This window comes from Nelumbo nucifera, chromosome 7, assembly GCF_055504915.1.
Source record: "Nelumbo nucifera cultivar China Antique chromosome 7, China Antique-T2T, whole genome shotgun sequence".
In the NCBI taxonomy this organism is placed as follows: Eukaryota; Viridiplantae; Streptophyta; class Magnoliopsida; order Proteales; family Nelumbonaceae; genus Nelumbo; species Nelumbo nucifera.
This window is the reverse complement of record NC_142655.1, coordinates 1,156,765-1,178,138: the sequence shown is the minus strand read 5'-3', so window position 1 is coordinate 1,178,138 and position 21,374 is coordinate 1,156,765. Positions and strand designations below refer to the sequence as shown.

At 35.9% G+C, this 21,374-nt stretch overlaps 2 protein-coding genes across 10 annotated transcripts in view; both read right to left on the bottom strand.

Annotated features, from left to right (window-relative positions):
- Positions 1-846, bottom strand: part of DEK1 (calpain-type cysteine protease family) — a 51,840-nt gene extending 50,994 nt beyond the window's left edge. Inside the window, exons 1-3 of one of the 9 annotated variants that reach the window (XM_088892382.1) lie at positions 645-775; positions 439-541; positions 63-275 (exon numbers count right to left, since the gene is read on the bottom strand). In XM_088892382.1, the coding sequence (XP_088748508.1) occupies positions 63-190 (128 nt within the window). In that variant the 5' untranslated portion in view covers positions 191-275; positions 439-541; positions 645-775. Of the gene's footprint in view, positions 1-62; positions 276-438 lie in introns of all 9 variants that reach the window. The other 8 variants (XM_088892383.1, XM_088892385.1, XM_088892384.1 and 5 more) reach the window with 8 other exon arrangements.
- A 14,152-nt stretch (positions 847-14,998) lies between these two features.
- Positions 14,999-17,979, bottom strand: LOC104597674 (protein neprosin). Its single transcript, XM_010259370.3, has 7 exons — positions 17,506-17,979; positions 17,078-17,164; positions 16,715-16,972; positions 16,437-16,601; positions 16,253-16,306; positions 15,999-16,145; positions 14,999-15,738 (listed from the first exon to the last, which is right to left on the bottom strand). The coding sequence occupies exons 1-7, from the start codon at positions 17,683-17,685 to the stop codon at positions 15,361-15,363; spliced, it is 1,269 nt and encodes a 422-aa protein (XP_010257672.1). The 5' UTR covers positions 17,686-17,979; the 3' UTR covers positions 14,999-15,360.
- Positions 17,980-21,374: the final 3,395 nt, after the last annotated feature.

Genomic DNA, 21,374 nt, shown 5'->3' with positions numbered 1-21,374 from the left:
TTTGCACGATCATGAGCTCAATTATTTACTAAGCCTCCCACATGAAAGAAAGTACATCATACCTATAAAGTCGCCATGGCCGCCAATTCACAGACCAAAGTACAGAAAATGAAAGTGAACTCAAGATGGAGAATAGCGTCCCGCAAACAACGCATGCCATCAGAACAAGGCGCCGCTCGTCTCCTTCCATGGCTCTCCTCTTCTCTTCCAACTCACAACATTGAGAGATAAACAGAAAAAACCTCAGAGAAGCTCAAAAAAGCAATCTTCAATCCCTAATCAAACAGAGTAAAGAAGGAAAAAAATTAAAGAAGAAAGATGGAGAAAGATGGAGAAAGGTAGACCACATTTGACTCCCCTACTCTACTTTAAAAATTCCATAATCGGACCACAAAATATCCAAACAAAGGAATAGGAACAACTGATGATCGCTTTTACCTTCTCGTCACAGCCGCTCTAATCGCAGAGAAGAGCATTGACGATATCCTGCGTAAACGGGCGATTTCTCCATAGATTTGAGCAGTGAAACCAAGACTTTCAGCTGTGAACGGTAGACGGCATTCAAGAAATGAAGAGACGAGGCAGACGACAATAAATCGATTCGACCGCAATTAGGGGGCTGTATAGAAGTCAGAGCACGTTACCGAGTTAGGGTTTTGGGTTTTCGTCTTCTGCTCCTTCGATTTCTAGGGACGAAGGAGGTAGAGAACTGAAACCCTACACTGTAACAGTGAAAGGTTTCTTTCTTTCCGAGAAAAGAGAGGCAGAGAGAGTGTGTGTATGAGAGAGACCGAGATAAAAAAATGAGGCCCTCAAGAAACAAAACGAATCTTACCGGGATGTGATAAACGAGAAATCAGGATGGATCGATATATTATGTCCTAATATCGCCAATTTATCGACAATATCTCGTGAAACGAACTTTCTTGCCAGCATGGTGGATAGTGGAGACTACTGACTACTGTTGATTTGGATCGGCCCTCCATGGAATTCGGTGATTAGATACCACCCTAGCCATTTGATCGGACACGCTCAGTATAATACAGTGAGATCGCCAGTACGGTGCTTATCTTCGAATATTTAGGCATTTAGCCTTCGGACACAATCAATCAGGTATTTCTATGGAATCGTATCAGAAATATTTTCTTACTGGAAAAAAAATCAGAAATATTTTTATCACAAAAAAAAAAAAAAAAATACTTAAATTTAGTCGCCGTTTGAATGCGCTTATTTTTAAGCATTTATTGAAAAAAATGATTATTTTAGACATGAACACACCAATAAGCACTCATGTCATTATATGCATTTGGGAAATAAACCTCAATTAGCGATTTCTCAACTCAAGATCTAACCCATCTAGGATAAGCTCAAAATTTTGGGTTTTTCAAGCACTTTTTGAATTTCTGACCCATCTTAACCGGCCACATAATTTTGAAAAACACCTATACTACCCCCAGTTGAAAGAGCACTTTTTCACCAAACATTATTAAGATAATCACTTATTGATCCAATAAGTACTCCCAAACAGGGTTTATACCTTATATTTTAATTTTATTTTTGCATCCCCACGTGGACTGGTTCGACCATGGAGTCAATTATTGGACTTAAATAAAAGTAGAAAACAAAAAAAAGTAGATTGTCAATTAAAGTATTTTACATCAAAATGAACTTATAATATAACAATAAATATTAAGAAATTGTAAAAGTGGTGATTTTAACTTTGGAAGCAAGTCAACATAGTCAAGAAGGGACAAACGAAAGGCCATTCTGATTGTTGGTTCCCGGTTTTGGTGGTCCTATTGTCCAGTAAATTAGTAGAGTGTACTAATATTTGATACATGAGGTTGATTTTAGAATTTCAGTTGTAAATTATAAATATCAATAAGGTTTACTGATACTTGATAATATGATCTGGTCACTATGTCTCGTAAATATTTCCTAACCACCAAAAAAACAAATTTTTTTTTATGAAAAAATATATAAATTTTCCCTTTGTTTTCTTAATTGGTCTGAAGATTCTCTCTTTTTTTTGTATTTCTTTGATATAAAGATAGAAAATGAAAATCCAAATTTCGTTTTCTTGAATTTGATCACGTTGATGAATAAGTATCACAAGACTATGGCAGAATAAGGAACCGTTTTGGTGATTGGATCATAAGTCGAATGTTTCATCATTGGAGCTGATGTAGGGATATCTAGCTAAGCTGTGGATCGTGATACGTGGCATTGGTTGGATGCATTCTGGCCATCCATCATCAACCACTGCCAATTGTCGTTACTTATTATCGATTATCCCTTTTTCTAAGGCAACTTCAGCTATAAAAGGGTTCTCACATTGAAATAAAGACTAGAGATACACAGATTTAAGTTTTCAGTTTCCTCTCTTGCTTGATCTGACCCCTCAAAGCTCTCAGCTAATTTGACCATCGGAATCTTTGCCCCGAGGTAACTCCCGGGGCCTCTAATGTCTTATTTCTCTCAACATGTTGGATCCATCGGCCTCAGACATTATAAATTATGTTGTTCCCATCGGCTCCGTATTTGGCAACAACAGGAGTCAATTATTTGATCTATTTACATAAAAACTAAACAAAAAAATTAAATTATCTTTTAAAGATGGTTTACATCCAAATACTTACAACAATAAATATCGACACATATATAAAACGAGGTAAGTCTAAGCAAGTCAACATTTTTAAGAACTTGACAAACAAAAAGCTATTTTGATTGTTGGCTCCAAGGTTTTTTTTTTTCATACAGGTTATAAAAGTCAACTCCTTAGACTATATATTATATATTGTTAATGCTTATTCGCACACATGCATAGAACATGCTATTACACTAATATTATTAGATATATAATATATATGTTATAATTTGTGTAAATATAAAATATTATACATAATCGATACTACCTATAAAAGAGTGAATGTCTCTTTTTTTATAGAATTTTCATTGGACAATTTCTACCCCTTATCTAAGCAGCATACAACAGGCATAAAGAGGGCATATATGTCCTTTACTCTCACTCAAAAAACTGTCAACTTATAATAGTTAAGAAACTGTCAACTTATAACTATTCAAAAATTGCCCATGAACTATAAATAGTTTTGTCTTGGAGATACTGTCACGTGCAAATGCGCATACATATTTACTAGTATATTATATGTGCCATTATATATGTGTGTGTAGTCCAAGTGGAGTGAAAAATGATTACCCTAATCTCAATCCCAACCCCAAAGACTCTTCAACCTCTCACCTCTTGGCACCAAAATTGCTAGTCATGATTATTTCGATACAATACATCTTATATTGTGTCAATTGGATTGGAATTGGCCCAATTCCATGCAGTCTGACATCAGTCCATTACAAATGGACCAGGTCCACTACAATCTGATGAATACTTTGGACCAATCCAATTCAATGTCTAGATTGTTTAATTTGTTCAAAATGGTTCTAACTTAAATTGGTTCCTCCCCAAACCCAGTCAGTTGACATCTATATTTTTCTCTTCCATTAATGGACCAGACATTGGTTCAATGAATCCAACCCAATCCAATATAAATCCATTATGGATTGACAAGTTCCAATTCAATCCAACAAATTTGGACCATTAAGTTTGGATTGGTCCAATTCAATATGTCTTATTGGTCCATCCAAATTGATTTTGATTTGGATGGGGTTCAACAACCCAAAACTAGTCCATTGACACTCCGATTGATATAGCAAGGTTCAAAATCTATATCCGATACATCCTATATCAAGTAGATTATATTATATCTTTTGACTCTTGATACACCCATTTTAAAGGAATTTTGAGAAATATCTTTTAATAAATAAAGTATATAAAAATAGCCCATCCTATGAAATTTTGAAAAAAAAAAAACTTAAAAAATAGAAAGGTTCAAAGTATCAATACACTCCTTCCACCGTATCGAGGTGTATCAATATTTTGAACCTTGGTTCTTAGAGAGACATCAAACACCCAAGGATTTGTCCTCTTTTATCATTATTGAAGGGATTTTTTGTATTCTATTGTTCAATAACCTAGTGGTACTTTTAATTTGTGATTGCGCAAGATTTTCATATTCTATTGTTGAGTAACCCAGTAGTACTTTTGTAATTGCGTATGTAATGTTTGTAGTTGGGATGATTTGGGAGTTATTTCCTTTCTTTCGTATTGGAACGTTCCTTTAAATCTTATATCGCACACTAAAAGTCTCTATTGGAAGATTTATTCACTTTATTTCGTTTGTTTATGGTGAACCAAAATTTGTACTATTATGTTTTTTACTAGTGCAAATGAATTGCATGCCTTGCAAACAAACATAAGACTTAGGTGATGATTTCTCATTGCCAGTTATCTAAAAACCAGTGATTTATGGATCGGTGATTTTTGAAAAATCATCAAAATTTGTTGTTTGATATCATTTATACTAATATAAGCTGCTTTTTGAGAAACTGACTTTGAGTCTGTTTGGTACTAATTTTTCAAGGGCAGCTTATTTTTGTATTGGAGTTATTATTCAATGCAATGTCATCCTCAAAAAATCAGCATCAGTTAAAAATTCAGGAAATCACTAGAAAATGTGATAGATGAAAAGGGCTGATTTCAATGGTTGATTTTTGGCTGATTTCCCAGAAACCAACACAATCAGCCAATCACCAAAAAAAAAATTGTTTCTTCATATTCTGGTGTAGACCTTAAGTGGCACCGATTTATGGGAAATCATCATCGTTGCCAAACATCACCTAAATAGTTCACTTGTAAATTAGCATGTTTGTTAGCAAATTGAAAATGGAATCTAAGACTATTTTGATTATTGAAAATTGAATATAAATATGAAATCTAAAATTTAAAAAGTTAACAAGATATTAAAAGTGTTTAAAATATGAAAAGAGATATAGTTGTTTTTTGACTTTTTAGAGGCTCCGAATAAAGAAGGTTGTTTGTATTGGATCAAACCTTTAACATCTGAAATTCACTAATTTTACATATATAGTGGGGTTGGGGGAAGTCGGGTCCCTGTCAGGGCTGTTCACCAACATGGTCCACCCCCATCATGATTCGATCCAATTCTATTTGGTTGAATTCGAATCACCCTTGTTCGGATCTTCGAATCAGATTTGAATCACCACTATCCGATCCGAGAAGATCCAATCTAATATGTAATATATATATATATATATATATATATATATATATATTTATATTTATAAATATAAATATATAATACATATATATATATATGTTATTTATTTATAAATATATATTTATATTTTATTTTTATAAATTTGTTATATTATTTATATTTTTATAAAAACATATATATATAATAAAAATAATTAAAAAATACTTCTATTTTTGTTTTTAATTTATTTAAATAATATATTTTAATTTTCTTTTAATAATTTATTATTTTTTAAAGAAAATAAATCAAATCGGATCAGATTTGAAGACTCAACTGATTCGAATTCAAACCGAATCCTATTAGATTCGATCGCCGTTTGCATCCCTACTTCATCTCACGAGTCTCGCTGGTAGTGGGACACAAGTTTTCTCAACACTAGCTTGCCGGTCATGTACATGGCTCTAGGGGCGTACACATTGTTGTTCCTCAACTTGTCCAGGTGTCACTCTTTGGCTTATTTTCCTTGATCATTTTACTTCTACACCATGAATCTGAACTGGATGCAAACTTTGCACTTAATCCATATTTGTGTCTATTACACTTGTTTGCAATGTGAATTTTGGATCCCAAAAACTGATGCAAAATCTTTACCACTTTCCTCTTACCTTGGCTCTCTCGTATAAAGTGATTTTGCATCATTTTACTTCTAAGTTTACTCCTCCCAAAAAAGACAACCTTTCTCCTGCCTGTATTCGTTTTCATAGAAAGTGTGGATCACTTCATTTTACTTCACATTTTACACCATAAGCTGTTTTGACTGTGGTGCAAATCTAAATTAACCAGATACAAACTTTGCACCTGATCAGTTTTGCATCTATTTGTTTGTAACTATTCCATGATTTATGCTCATACCTGATGGAAAATTTATACTCTTTCTCATTTGCACTCACTAGCAGTTTAATTTGGAATCTCAAGAAATTGATGCAAAATTTACATCACATTTCTTTATTTCAATTCTCTCTCTTGTAAAGTTTTTTTTCTTTGAGTAAAAGGATCCTCATGTAAAATGGGGACCACATTATCTTGCTTCCTACATCACTTCCAAACAAATAACCCTCCTCTAACTCCATTCTCTTGCACATAAAGTGGGACCACACCATTTTACTTTTCACAAACAAACAAGACAAGGTAAAGTCTGAAGCAAAAGGAAATTACTGGAAATTTATACTTAACCTATTTGTACATGCATTTACACCACTGCACTATAACCAAAAGCATGCGTACAAACAAATAAAATAAAGTCAAACTTGAAGCAAAAGTAAACGAGAGTTTACACTCGGTCCATTTGTATTCCCATGCATTTACACCAATGGTGAAATTGAAGTTTGCACTTCAGACAAAGAGAGCGCCTAAAAGGTTTCAACACATTCACACTAGGACCTAGAGTGTAATACTCAATTGCATGTAGTAACATGTTCTTAGGCTCCATTAAGAGGTGATAAAATTTCAATCTGAAATAATGTTTTAGCCATATACACACACACACATATATATATATATATATCTGGGTCTTTGTTTCCCATCCTTATACATTAAAAGAAATGAAGACTCAGTTGAAAATCTGCCGGTCAACACTCATCTTTATTAGGTGGACAACCATCAAAAGGGTGTTATTTTCTTGAAGGTAAAGGCTAAGATCATTAATAAATTCAACTAAGTTAACATATTTTTATTCCATTGATCTCTTAGAAAGTCAACTGAGAGGAAGTAAGGCTGTGTTTGATTTGATAAAATAAGATAGAGCTGAGGGGAAATTCTTAAGGGGTGCTCTTTTTTCTGATTTTGAGAGGGGGAAAGTTGGTCAATGGATTTTGGTTCCCATTGACCAAGAATCACATGTTCTTTTTTCAGATTTATGTGAAGAGTAAAAAAAGTTTATTTTCTTGGGTATCGGGTAAGTGATACCCATCTTTTAGGTGGGTAAATAACTTTCCCACCTAGGGGGAAAGTTGTCAATACTTGAATAGGACAAAAATACCATTTTTAATGATGGATTTTGATGGCTAAAATGGTCATTGTCTTATTTACATGAGAAATAAAAGAGCATGAGTAAATGCACTTACTACCCAAGTAACTGCATTTACCCGAGTAACTTACCAAAAATCGAATGGGGTCTTAATGAAATGTAAAATTCCAAAACTCAACTTTCTGTTTCTCTCTTATTTTCTATCAAACCAAACACAACCTAATTAGTGAATCAAACAACAAATTATTGTTAGAAACACAGAGAAGTTTTTAGTTTACCATCTTGTACCTTCCCAAAGGGGAATTAACCCCTCCTGCAAATATACACAATGTTTTGCAGCAGTAGCTTGAATTGAAGTATACATATAGATATGCACTTTGCATGTTTCTCTTAGCATGACTTGTGAATCAAGCTGCAGATGCTAATCTTATTGCTTGTGTGAACTTAACAGCTGCAAAGCTACTCTCCCCACAGCTTCTCTTAATAAAAGGAGATATTACAAAACATAATAAAGACCATTGATCCTTTCCTTTTTTTCTGTTCAACTTTTAAATTAACAATATAATTGATCAGGGAGACAGTTAACAGTATATATGCAAAAAAATTATATTAATCATGCATACAACAAAACAACCTGTTTAATCTGAAGCATAAATTAACAATGTGGCTAGTTACATACCAAGACCTTTTGTTTTGAATGCCCAAAGACTGAAGTTCCACTAATGATCATGAATATTTTCTGTGGGTGCATCTCTTTCTCAAGAACATGTTTGAGCAAGGAAATTCGCTACCAGTAACCACATGAAGGAGTACTCATATTGGTTTCTTTAGCTTTCTTTCCTAGACACTGAGTAGCTAGCGTGGTTACAAGAACGAGGTCCATACAGAACTAAAGTAATACATGAAGTGTTTTAGACAACTTCTGCATTCAACAATTAAATTCCTCCAATATAATTCGAAGTTTGGTAATATGGTTTGCATCATCTTGAATGTATCGGTAAATCCGAGGTCCAAAGCTTACAGAAAACCTTCTCTCAATGGCGAGGTCCAAACTTTTGAACGTCCAACTACAAATGCCACAGGATAATGTCGGTTGCAGTAAAGCGTGAGATTACTAACAATCGCCCTAAGAAATCCTAGAGGATGCATTGTCTTCAAAGGTGGCTTCTCTGCGGAATGATTTTAAATATGGAAACCAGACCCAGTTTGGAAACCGAGGAACAAATTATTGATTTTCAATTCAAGAAAGAAGCTTTGGATCTTTAGAAAGGTCTCTATAAGATTATCAGCAACACCAAAGAAATTAAGTCTGGTGTGGCCTCACTCACTGTCCTCATCTATCACCCCACTTCTGCTAAGCCTCCTCACGCTTGCAAGTGGTGTCTCACTGTCTCCTACTCTTTGGCTGATCAAAATCACTACCAACTCAACAGTTCCAGAATTGGGTTTATGATGAGGCCTGATTTGGGTGTTCATCATCATCATTATCATAGATATTATGATCGATGTGGGTTGAACTTGACTGCATGCAGCTGGTAAAGCCTGTCACTGGCATGCGTGGTGTCCAGGAGCCAAGAGCAGAAGCTAGCAATCCGACTATGCTGCCTTCGAGTTCAAGCTATCTCGATCGGGAGGTTCTGGGGAGGTCTGTGTTAGAAGTACTGATCGATGCTGAGTATTCGTCAATGCTATCAACAAAGAACAAGTAGGTTGAGTTTCTGGTTGCTCCCCGATCGATTATTGAAGATGTTGGGAAACTTTTGGAGGTTTCATTATTCTCTATCTGATCTCTGTTTAATTTCTTTCTCTTTCATTTACGAGAGGATTGTAATTCTTGTGTTCATTCAGTTGTAAGTAAATTAAAGCCTCAGTTGCAGGATCAGGTCTGCTGGACCTACTCCATGTCCTTATCCATGACAAGGGTTGTCGTTTAGTAGTTTCTATCTTCTTGTTTATATTAAGCGAATCTGATCAGAATTCATATTTCATATTGGATTGGCTAAAGGTTTTGTTTTTTCGTGCAGGTCCCAACCAGCTGACACCCTCCTTTACATGGGCTTGGACAGAAGCTAATGCTGCCGTTTGGAAAATCTCAGGAATCCTGCATGTTTTTGAAACCAGGAATTCAACAAAGATTTCTGTTTCACCTCTGGAAATAAGAAAGAAACACTAAACTTGGTCCAGTGGTTTGACAAGCTTCAATTGATCCCCTTCTGCTGCAAATGAAGCATCTTCCTGTATGTTGATCATTTTAGCTAGGGCTGCAGTTATGTGAAATTAGTGAGCAAGACCATGAACATAAAAGCCTCTGGAAAAGAATTCCAACCAATTAACAAAAAAGTTGATCTTTGGTAAGCAATACATCTCTCAAAACAATACCATTTTTTCTTAATAGGCGCAATGATCCATTATAATTAATTAAGCAGGTTTCAACAGTGGTGAATCCTGATCCTCCGTGTCCAGCAATTGGAGCCTAATTAATGAACATGATAAGTCCTGTAGTCTCAGAAAGTAGTTGACTGTGAAAGAACCTGAGGGAGACTAAATAAAAATCACTCTAGGCATCTCTACCAAGTTCTGACTAAATGACCACATGTCCACACACCCAGCAGCCAACAAAGGCATTGTGCCAATGTTTTAAAAACCGACTCGGAACTGGAACCGCTTTGGCCACTGGTTTTCGGGCCAGTAGTTCAACCGTCTGATTTGAATGGATAATTCATTTCTATTTTAAAAATAAAAAATAAAAAAATATTAAAAAAAGGCCAAAAACCATTATTTGGGTTGAATGGGTTGACAATTCTATCGCCCAGGTCAACAGGTCATTGACCAAGTCAACATTTTTTTTTGTGAAAGAATGAATTAGGGATAAAACAGAACCGATTGCATAAATGATTCCCGGTCAAATGGTCTGACCATCCAGATCAACATGCAGTAATCAAATGGATTAAGTCCTTACTAAATGGCAAATCCCGACGGCAGGGACCTTATACATGACAAAATGCCACCTATCTATAAGCAACACTAGAGTTCAAATAAGGTACATTCAGTAATATTAACTCAACCTTAAATTCAGATCTCAACCAATCAGAATTAAAATTTGCATATTTTTCATTAATTTACACCTCACAAAATTAAATGTAATATTAGCATTTAACAAGATGTAGTTATCATCAGATCAACCAATTAATCTTTTATTGCACGGAGTAATAGATGCACCATAAATTTTGCCACAGTATAAATATTCAAATTCAAGCAAATAAGGTTTTATATATCATGCAATATAATGGACGGAAGTAAGACTCCAAACAGGCTGCCCAGCAGCCACTCATTGTCAAGAGCTCCAACTGGCATAAACTGATTCTGGGGAAGAATACACTTTGGTCATTTTCTTTTGGTAAAGCACTTTAGTCAATTCAAGGTTTCAAAGAGTGAAATAAATGAAAAGAAACTAGAAAGTTGGCTTAACAATGCGTGCAGAGAGTTTTCCTTGTCATCAAGTCATTGCTTAAAAGTTTTTTCGATATCATAGTCAAGTTCTTATTATTATATTATACATGACATATTATCTACCAAAAGATATAATATTTCTTATTATACATAACATATGTTATATATATCAGATAATATAAAATAATTAAAGTCATAGGCCTGGCCTAGCCCAGTCAGGCCCGGCCCATGATTTTCCCTGCTTATAACCTCCTATCTTCTTCAAATGAAGACCCATATATAGAAAATGCTTAAAGATAGAAGTGCCCTGAATTCTAGTTGGCCAAGAGATTAATACTGAAAATGCCTTTTCCAATTGAGCTGACAGCCTGACACAACATAATTTAGATTGCCAAGGAATTAGCATGGTGTTTGCAAGCGTGGACGTTTTTTGGGACTAATTTTCAAGAAAAAATGCCCATGCTTCTAAAACCCGTTTTTCACAAAAAAAAAAAAAAACGCTTTTGTCACGTAGGCAGTGAGTAATACTATGCTGTTTGGTAAGGTGATTTTCATTACCGTTTTTCATATATGTGCTGACAGGTAAGCACCACATAGGATTCACATCAATCAACCGTTAGGGGAAACAGTTCACCAATGCATGAAATGCCAAATTTTTTGAAAAACGGTACACCAATTTGGCGTTTCATGCATCGGTGAAGTCCCGATTTTTGAGGCATGCCCGATTTTTTAATAATTGGCTGAACCAAACAATGAGATATATGGGCGTTTGTTGAAACACCTATATGAATCTGGCGTGACACCATTTTTTTTTGAAAAACGGCCACGATTCCAAACATCCCCTAGGTTACGAAAAACTATTAATTCACTACCCCACCCTAAGAAAGGGTAAGTTAAATATAATATATGAAACACAACATCTACTTTATCTCAAAGCAGAGAAACCCCAAAAGAGAATGGGTCAGGAAATTGACTGTTTCAAATTGGTCCTTCTAACTCTAAACTTCTAGTGTTTGTTTTAGGAATTGAGTTACGGTTCTGGCTTGAATCTTTTTCTTGTTCGTTTATTTTCGACAAAACTAATAAACACTGCCACTTGGGTGGATTTGGGGGTCTTAGTGGAATCTCTCGACATGTCCATTAGCCAAGGGTAGTACCGCTAATTTAGCTGTACCATGCACCTGCTAGCTTAGCAGATCCAACTTCCAAGCTTAAGCCAAAGGATCAAATGTAGGGCCTGAGAACTAGTTGTAAGATTCGGACAGTAAACTTGAATGCTCAAGGGGTCACGGTTTTACTGGTTAATCAGATAGTTGGTCTATTCATCGTCTAAGTCTTGTCCCAACTATATGGGTTCAGTTACATGAATATTCTTTTCTCATTCTTTTCTATTTAATGCCATATCAATTGTTTGCTTAGTAATTTCTTATTGCTTCCACCAAAGTCATTTTGGGTATTGTTTAGCCAAGACCCAGAGGGATCACTGGCCACCAGGCCAGTTGAATCATCCGATCTGGTCCAAGACTTACAAAACTGTTCAAACGAGACCCAACTACATCAGGTAACAACCAAATATGTACAGTGCAAATACAAGATTTTGAAAAGACATGTTTATATGTTTGTGGTTCTACTCCTCCCAAACTAAGCCTTAACCAAAACCTAAGCATATCCAATGTTCCATCCTTTGCTTGATAACATAAAGTACTAACACTTCTACTTATCAGTCCATGCTACTTATTCTCACTTGAAGATTTAGAGAGCGACAGGGTCTGTCTACAGTCTACCCATATAATTATTATTATTATCAGATTATCAACATCAGTGGTCTATACTGATGAGGTGTGTAAAGTTAAACAAAATCCTGTGATCTGTGTGAGGCCAAACAAAAGGAATATGTAGGAGAATCTGGTATAGAAACTTGTCAAAAACAATCTTCAGAGTTCAGAGTGATGCATATTTCTTCAGTACTTCCCCCATCCACTTATTTATAATTTTTAAGCTTGGGAGTTGACTAATCTATCTATGGTTTTTAAGTTGAGATCACTGAAGCCAGCAAAAGTTGGGCCGAACTCGGCAGGTCCACACCTTTTTTTAATTTTATAGAGAGAATAATCCCATTCCCATCAACCTGCCAGAATAAGTTCAGCACTTACAGCTTTTTAGGTTCCCCCACCAGAATCTGTTTAACTTTCTAGATTACCCCGCCAGAATCTGTTTAGCTTAGCATTTATTTTTCCAAAAGCCACCTCCAACTCCAACTGGGTTCAATCTTCAGACTCGAGAATGCTAACCGGGCCAGAGCTTTGTCTCCACCACCATCTCAGAATATACTTGCTTCAGTACATTACTGTGTTTATTTTCAAGGTACTGTGTCTGTGTGTAATTATTTATACCCAGTCCCATCCCCATAACCATGAAAGCGCTACTTTTCATGATAATCAATACTGATCAACCATCACACCATTGACTACTTCCTCAATCTGCTCACTGTGTTTTTGTAATTTTGTATTCTCCATTTTGACATTAATTAAAATCTTAGCTTTAAAACAGAAAACCATCTAATTTTAGACCGACTGTTGATCTCATCCTCAAACCATTCCCAGTCTCATTGACATCATATTTAGAAATTAGAACCTTTATTTTCACCGCTAGACATCAGTTATAGAGAATATCTAATACAATGTTGGATGTTGGTCTACACCAAATCATGATACAATGACTTCTAACCTCAATTGTTTTGGCTTTTATTGCATGGTAAGGTTTTTAGAGCCTTGAGAGCTTCATCCCCAGAGAGCAATAATACAGAGAGAGTTTTTTCTGCCCATCCTATTTCGAAGGAGGGGAGCGTTGTTGGCATCTCTACCCAGTACCCACATCACATAGAGACATTGATGGACACCAGACAGCTTCTAAGGCACTGAATCCATATGCAGTTGCTGTCATGGAGGTACAATTTTGACTTACTCTCAGTTCTAAATTTCTAATTACCTCATAAGCCAACAGATATTGCACACTGGCGAAGTGAACTGACATTGCAGATTCCTACTGTTTAGCCAATTGGGGGGGACTCCCCAAATATTAGCCATGTTTGTAATGGCTCTGTACGTGCCTTTCATGCTTTGATTCCATTTGATGCTCATGAGAGAGAGGTAAATTTCTGTGGTGAATGGAATCAAAATGAAAGAAGAAAATAAATAATATTCTGACGAGAATTATCATTTTATGATTTTGGGTTGTTGTAAAATGATTACAAAAACCTTTTTTTTTTTGAAATGTGAATACTAAACGATCGAAAATGACATTGTTTCTCATTTTCCATAGAATACTCTCCTCTTGCAACACTTTCAAATTAAATGAAACGTCTGAAAATTTGGCAAGGAAGGAATTTATGAGCCATTGTCCATTATACAATTGAGAGTTCTTGGGCTAAAACTGATGGAAGAGGGTGACCGATCATCGCCATCATCGAGGCCTTATCTCAAACCACATGGGGTCAGTCATCCTTGGTCACTAGAGTTAGGCAAAAGTTTTAAATGCAGGCTATCAACCTGATGTAACCCTCCATTTTTATCTGGGCTTGGGACCAGTAGCATAAGATGAGTTCACATTGGCAGTGTAAGATAAACTTATTATATATATGGGAGAGAGCAACTGAAATGGAAAAACAAATTAAGGAAGCAACAAGATGCCAAGTGCAACCGGACAAAGGAAATGAGTGAGAATGCTGCTACCTCTATGGAGAATTATATTTTTCATACTTCTCCCAAACTTTTATAGTACATTTTCTAGTAAAATTTTCAAGCCCGAATATAAGTAAAAACTCTGCTCACAGAGCATCCAACCACACAATAGGAATATCTCTTGTACAATCATGCTAAATTCATGGGGAGATGTTTCCATTGTACCAGTACATTCCCATGCTTTCAGAATGTGTGCAGAGTTCAAGCATTTCTAGTCACTTATGTGTTTTCTATTTCAGATTAAATGGGTTTTCTAAATTCTATCGTCACAACCATTTCATTATGCAGAGAGAGAGAAAGAAGAATAATCGGAAGTCGGTTGATAAGGCAAATTCAATCTTGATAATCCTTTTTTATAAAGAAGAATCTGAGCATGAAACTACAAACTCTTGCAAATAATTGAATGGCCCATCAAAGTCTCGCAGGTCCACATGAGTCATCCCTTCACGTGTTCATGCTCTCCATGGTCCATACATCTTATCAAACAGTTCATATTCTCCCACCATACACTTAAAAAATTCAAGATTTGGTGGACAGCTTAGTCTTTGAGAAAATAAATGGTAGACAGCTTGTAAAAGGCAGGAACCTTTCCAAATTCCAACCAATTGCACCAAGTTTTTTGTATTGTCTCATTTTTGCTCCAAAACTACTTGCTAGAAGACCCAACCATCAAAATCTCATTCATCCATTAACAAACCACTCCAAAGACAGGAGCAAACAAATACATATAAAGGAGTGACAAGGGTCTGTTCCTTTTGGGCTTAAGAAACTTGACCCTCTCTCCAACTTCTTATGTGGAGAGTTTTAAGTGAAAAATACAGGGGTCAAAACTTCACAATACAGAGAATAAGAAACAAGATGCAAATGTTACTAACTCTAAACTCTAAACTCTAAACCTGAGTAAAAACAAAAAAAAGGTTGTATAATAATAAACAAAAAAAGAGGGGCATTAGCTTACATTGAATGTTACATAGAGGTAGTAGAAAGGGGAATTAGAAGAATTTTTTTTCCCTTATGGGCAATTAGGGTTCTTTCCAGGGCCACCATAGTAGAAGTAGTTGCCCCAATCACCATTATTGCCATTTTGGATATCATAGCAGTTGGATTGCTCAGTGAAGGTACCTATTCCCTTGGGGGCCCTTAGATTGTTGGACCCATCAACAATCTGAACATTTCTGAAGTAACTTGCCTTGCCAAAACCCTCTTCAGGAAAATGACCACTACCCATAGCAGTTGAGGTGTGCTCACCATCTGGTTCTGAATTTACAACCTCTCCACCCCACTCAATCATGGATGCACTATCAGCTAAGTATGAGAATAGGAACGAAGGCCAGTACCCCAACACAAAGTCATTTCCAAATTGCATCCACCAGTTCCCCTCCTTCGGGTCCTACAAAAATGCCACAATTAACCAAACACGATTAGTCAACAAGTCAAATTTTAATTAAACAAATTAATACAGGAAAAAATAATGCATGGACAGGTGTAAAACATGTCAGAGATTCTCTGCCTCTTCAGTCTTCTCTGTAATTTTTTTTTTTTTGTTTTACATTTTTTAATGTGTGAGAACAATTGCTTTTGATATAATTTTATAATCATACGTATTTTCTTATGGGTTTTGCTGGGGCAGTTTGGTCGTTTGGATTTTACCTTCCAGACAAGTATACTGATATCATATTGGGAACCACGATAGCCAGATACAGGGAAGATGCTAGCACCCATTGCTATTTCACTGTTGATTTGAATGAAGCCCGAGCATAGAAGGTTGTAGCAACCTGTGGCTTGATATGCATCACTCTGCATTTTTTTTTTTGAGAGATAAAAAGGAACCCATTAGATGACAAAGAGATAACAGTAGAAAGCAAAGAAGAACTCAAGAAAAGATGGAAAGTATGGTTACTTACAGTCCAGTAGGTGAAGAGTCTCGTGTTATTGTCTCCATAGAGATCTGGGCTAACCTGTATTTTCTTGCTGGGTTAATATTAAATAGAGAAGACGATGAAGGAACAAAAAACAAATGGAAATGCGTTTTCTTTCTAGTATATGCTTTCCTTTTTCAATATTTATGTGGTTATTGAGTAATTATACCTGCCAACCAGCTTCAATGCTGTTGAGATCTTCGCCAAAAGAACCTCCTAAGATCCAGAGCTGGGACAGGCTGAACTCATTAGGCTGTTGGATTTTGGGTTCCCAAACGTTAATGGTTGCTTTTGCTCCATAGTACTTATCTCCTTGTACATAGGCTATTGCATGCTAATCACTCCAAAAATAATAAAAAAGAGATGTTAAGAAAGGAGATAACAAAGCAGCAGAAAGTAAATGAAAAAAGTCCTTTTTTTCTTTCATGTTTCTTCTTTTTTCCTTACCTGATGACCACTTTCATTAATCAGGTCAGGATCCGCAGAGGTTGGTTTTGGGATGGTTCTGTGTTTCTTCTTGCCGAATCTTTTGACTGAGCTAGCTCTTAGGATATCTTCTTTCTTTGTTCTACGAATGGGTATGGTTCCTTCTGGGCACCTACCATTCAAGTGCCATAGCTGAGTGATGGTCCTGGGTCTGTCTTTAGGCCTTGTAGACACCTTGCTTTCATCGTAGAGCCCTTCTGGATGAAAATTAGGCCTCAGCTGGAAAAAAAAAAAGCATAACAAAACACCATCAGAATCATGAAAAATAAAAAAAAGGGGGGGGAGAGAGAGAGAGAGAGAGAGAGAAGGAGAATGAGATCAGACCTGAATTGTGTGATTTTTGAGGAAAGGATGGTCGAAAGCGGGTTGATGAGCCATATGGACACAGTCAATAATATCTCCATCTGGGCTCTGTTGTTCCGGCAAAATCATGAGAGGGATCATCAGAACACACATTATTAGCAATACCAACAAAATTATTCCTAACAAAAAAGCAATGAAAAAACATTGTATGAAAAAAAAGAAAACTATAAAACAAGAAAAGTAAAAAAAAAAAGAGTAATTGTGTTGAAATGGAGAAAGCCCAGAATAAAATACAGAAAAACCATTATAACAAGAATATAAGAAAATCCATACAGGAAAAGAAAAGGCAGAAGGAAGGAAGAGATGACAAAAACAAAGAACGCTTGACCAAGAAACTGGGATTACTCAGAAATCTAAAAGAGCCAGAATATAAATGCTTAGAGAACAACCTTGATGCTTTGCACGGCTTGTTTGTTCAAACGCTTCAAGTGCTTCTGAACCTCCAACTTCTGCCTTGAAATGCGCATCCCAGATGCGGCCGACGATAACGGGATCAAAGCCATGAAGCAGAGGAGGAGCACCAACACTGTCCTCCTCCTCCTCCTCCCGCTGCTAAGCTGCGGCTCCATCGTGAAAACCAACTGAGAGCAGCAACTCTGACGAGCCGAGCCCAACCCAGATAAAAAACTTCAGACACAAAAACCAACTGAGTTTTGTTGTGGCTAACGAGCGTCCACCATGGGCATTAGGCGATATTTTAACCCTCTCTTTCTCTCCCACAAACAACACCAATGTCTGCTTATCCTACGCACCCCTCCATGGTGTTTTAAGGCAGGGTTTTATTCCCACAAGAATCCAACAAAACCGCCGACGCTCTGTTATTCCTTCTCTCTTTTTTTTTAAACTATACTGCACTCCATCTCAAAATTCTAAATTTCAAATACCCCCACCAATAATATCAATATCCGCCCGCATCTTCTGCCCACGTCTATCGCTGAGAACATTTCATCCTCTGCATAGTATTATGCTGAGGAGATGTTCCCAATCCAGGGAGGGTAATGTATTTTGGATAGGCCTGGGTAGAATTTTCGTGGGCAGGAGATCTAGAGTAACTAAATTGCCTTCATAATGTCCCGCAACACATTTCCTCCGTATATTGGGAATATCTCTGCATGATGATATCATCATTTATCATATTATCATCATAGTGGGAGGTTATTTGAATTCTATCCGTCGTGTACGAAGAACATCTTTTGATGATAATATAAAAAATGATAATGTCATCATCGAGAGATATTCCCAATACACAGCGGGATGTATTATGGGATTTTGTTGTGATGGATTGAACTAAGATTTTGTGGAATTAAGATTTGTTGTGATGGATTGAACAATAAAAACCACTTTCACAGGAGAGAGTGGGTAATAAAAGGAAAAGAAATAAAAAAATGGGAGGTGGAGAAATGTATCGATTTGTGTAACACAACGCAGAGTTTCTTGTCGTTTTGGGAAGACTGTTGTTTGGGTGGGTACCAAATCGGCCCATTTTTTCCATTTCAAAATAATAGGCGTAATGAATTTACCTAAACGCCTCTGCCATGCTGCCGCCCAAAAGGCCCATAACCTTTACAAAAGGCGAGAGTTTAAAAGGAGAAAATTTTGAATGACCAACTCCGCAACGGTAACATCCACAACAAGATGTCACGTAGATAGGTGAAGTACGGAGATGGGGCCAAGATTCTTGTTTCAAACCATTAAACCAGATTAATGGTTAGGGTTAATTGTGTATGGATGTAGGAAAAGTTGAAAACTGGAGAGAGAAAGAAATGCAATCTTAATTAAATTTAGGGAGAGGATAGGTTGATTTAGGGTTTTGTTAAAAAATCAAGGTGAGTGTGATGGTAGTGCTAGGGCTAGGCTCGAAGCACCTAGACTTGTTGGTTCACTGAATTTGTTCCTCTAATCAGTGTTGTTAATGGGTCCGGGTCAATCCCCCATAATCTGAGCCTATCATCTACAATATATACCTACTTTTATTAAAATATCTTTGTACAGGAGATGAATAAGATATGTTGAGAAGAAAGATAACAAAGTTTTTACTTCTTACGTTCATTATTATAATTAAAACCAGTCTTTATTTGGTATGAGATTGATTTTTAGGGTTTGGCTCTTTGGCCTGGAATTGGGTCTAAATGTTTTCTTATGTTGTGTTTGGTATCCATGCTGTTTTTAGTTGACATGAAGAAATTTGGTTTTTTCTTTCTTGTTTTTGATACAAAGGGTTTTGGGTTGATCAATATAAATTGGCCTCTATTTGGGGCTGTTTTATAATTGATATATGCATTAAAAAATTGCAAAGGAGAATGTTATTAAAAACATCAAATTGAAATTTCTTGCTTGATGAAAGTAAAGTATTGAAGTCTAATCATTCTAACTAAAGTGACTGATAATATGTAATATGATAACTCACCAATTATGATCAACCTAGAAACAACAGTAATGCCAAATACAACTTAATTGGATCAGGACTAGACATGATTTTTCCTCATATAATTCAAGTATTTTCCTCCATTTTTCATTTGTGAAAGCATCTCAAGAATTTTCCTACTTTTTTTTTTAATTTGTCTATAAAGACTATTTATATTTATATAAGGTTCAACTATGATATTGGAAAATTTTATGACGAATCAATCATGTCATAAAAAATATGATAACTAATCAGGTGGTATTCATTAAAATTTACATTGGGGGATTTGATTCCTCAAAGCTCCTTCAGTACTTTAATATCTTTCGGGCATCCGAGATCTACCCATATCTATATTAATATAGAGGAAAGAAGCAGGTTAAGAGTCCTCACACCAAACACCCAATAGTCTCCTATCTCACACATGGTTTATTTATTTATAGAATTAAAACAATTAGAGTTATTTATACTGTACATATTTATATTTATACTCCTTCCAAACTGAGTTTAAAGTTCTAATCTCTCCACTTTCTCATTAAATTCCTTTTTCTCTCTTCTTAAATCTCTTTAAAACCCACTTAATTCCTTACAACAAGGTAAAAGTAGAAAATGGGGTTTATACAAATGCTGGATACAACATTAGAGAGAAGACAGATTTGCAGAAAAAATTAGGCAGGAGCCCCATTTTATTTGAAAGGGAAAGAGTTGCATAAGCTCTTTCTTTGTATGGGCAGGAGTCATAGTTAATGATCTATTCTGGTTGACTGACATTATTCGATGCCAGGTTTATTCTAACATCTTGTTGCATTGTGGTCGTGGTCTTGGATTCTTGGTGTGATCAGAGGATAAAAAAAAAAAATGAAAAAAAGAAATTAGTGACATTCGTCCTGTGAGGCTCTGTAACCACACTGGGAAATGAATATATTATCCCTAAAACGTTAAATAGACAAATCAAACAGGTGATCGATCTACTTCTTCAATTATATTATCCCTAAATCCTTTCACCACGTTGTGAATTTTATTATATTAGGATTAATGCATTTAGATTATTCCCAAACACAGAATTTTAATATTTTCAATGCAATTTCCCGAGAATAAGATTCCCATTGGATGATGAGGGTATTTTGGTCATATAGGAGCTGGAAAGCGAAAAGGGAATAATATTCACTCTCCCAAGCGGAGAGGCACACCGCACACGGCAACATACACACCACACTGGACGTCGTTGTATTTTCATATTTTGGGTTTCGTAACTCCGTCCACGGTGGCCGTTAACATCCCACATTTATTTTTTTATTTATTTTTCACGAAAATAAAGAAAAGAGAGAGAAGACGACAGAAGAGGAAACGGCCGGCCTGCGCAGAAAGAATCCAAAGTTGAGACTGCATACGAGTCATCATTAGATTTTTGAATACGTAATGCTTTCTTTCTCTCTCCCACTCTACATTACTTTGTGAGATGGGGCACATGTGAGGTACACGAACTTATCCAATTCGGGGCTGCAAACGGATCGAATCGGATTGGATATTTCGATTTATTTATCTATAAACAATTCTATTTGGATAAATAAAATGATTTGAATATTACGTGGCATCATATTGAAAAACTGATGAGTTATTTTTAAAATCATTGTTGATCCAAATAGTCAGACTGTTCGGCCTGAAAATCAGATAGGGTACCGGTTTCTTTTTCAGCCCTGAACTGATATTTTGCTCAAAAATCATTGAATTGATCAATGATCTGCTGACTTGAACGACTGAATTTATGATCCAAATAATAAATTTAGGCCAATTTTGTTTTACTTATTTTAATTTTTTAAAATATCATAAATTGATCCATTCAGACCAAACAATCAC

Coding starts and splice junctions, on each gene's coding strand:
- LOC104597674 (XM_010259370.3), bottom strand. CDS start 17,685: ATGGAGCCGCAGCTTAGCAGCGGGAGGAGGAGGAGGAGGACAGTGTTG. Junction 16,602..16,714: donor TTAATGAAAGTGGTCATCAG/GTAAGGAAAAAA, acceptor TGGAGTGATTAG/CATGCAATAGCCTATGTACA. Junction 16,146..16,252: donor GACTCTTCACCTACTGGACT/GTAAGTAACCAT, acceptor AAAAAAATGCAG/AGTGATGCATATCAAGCCAC.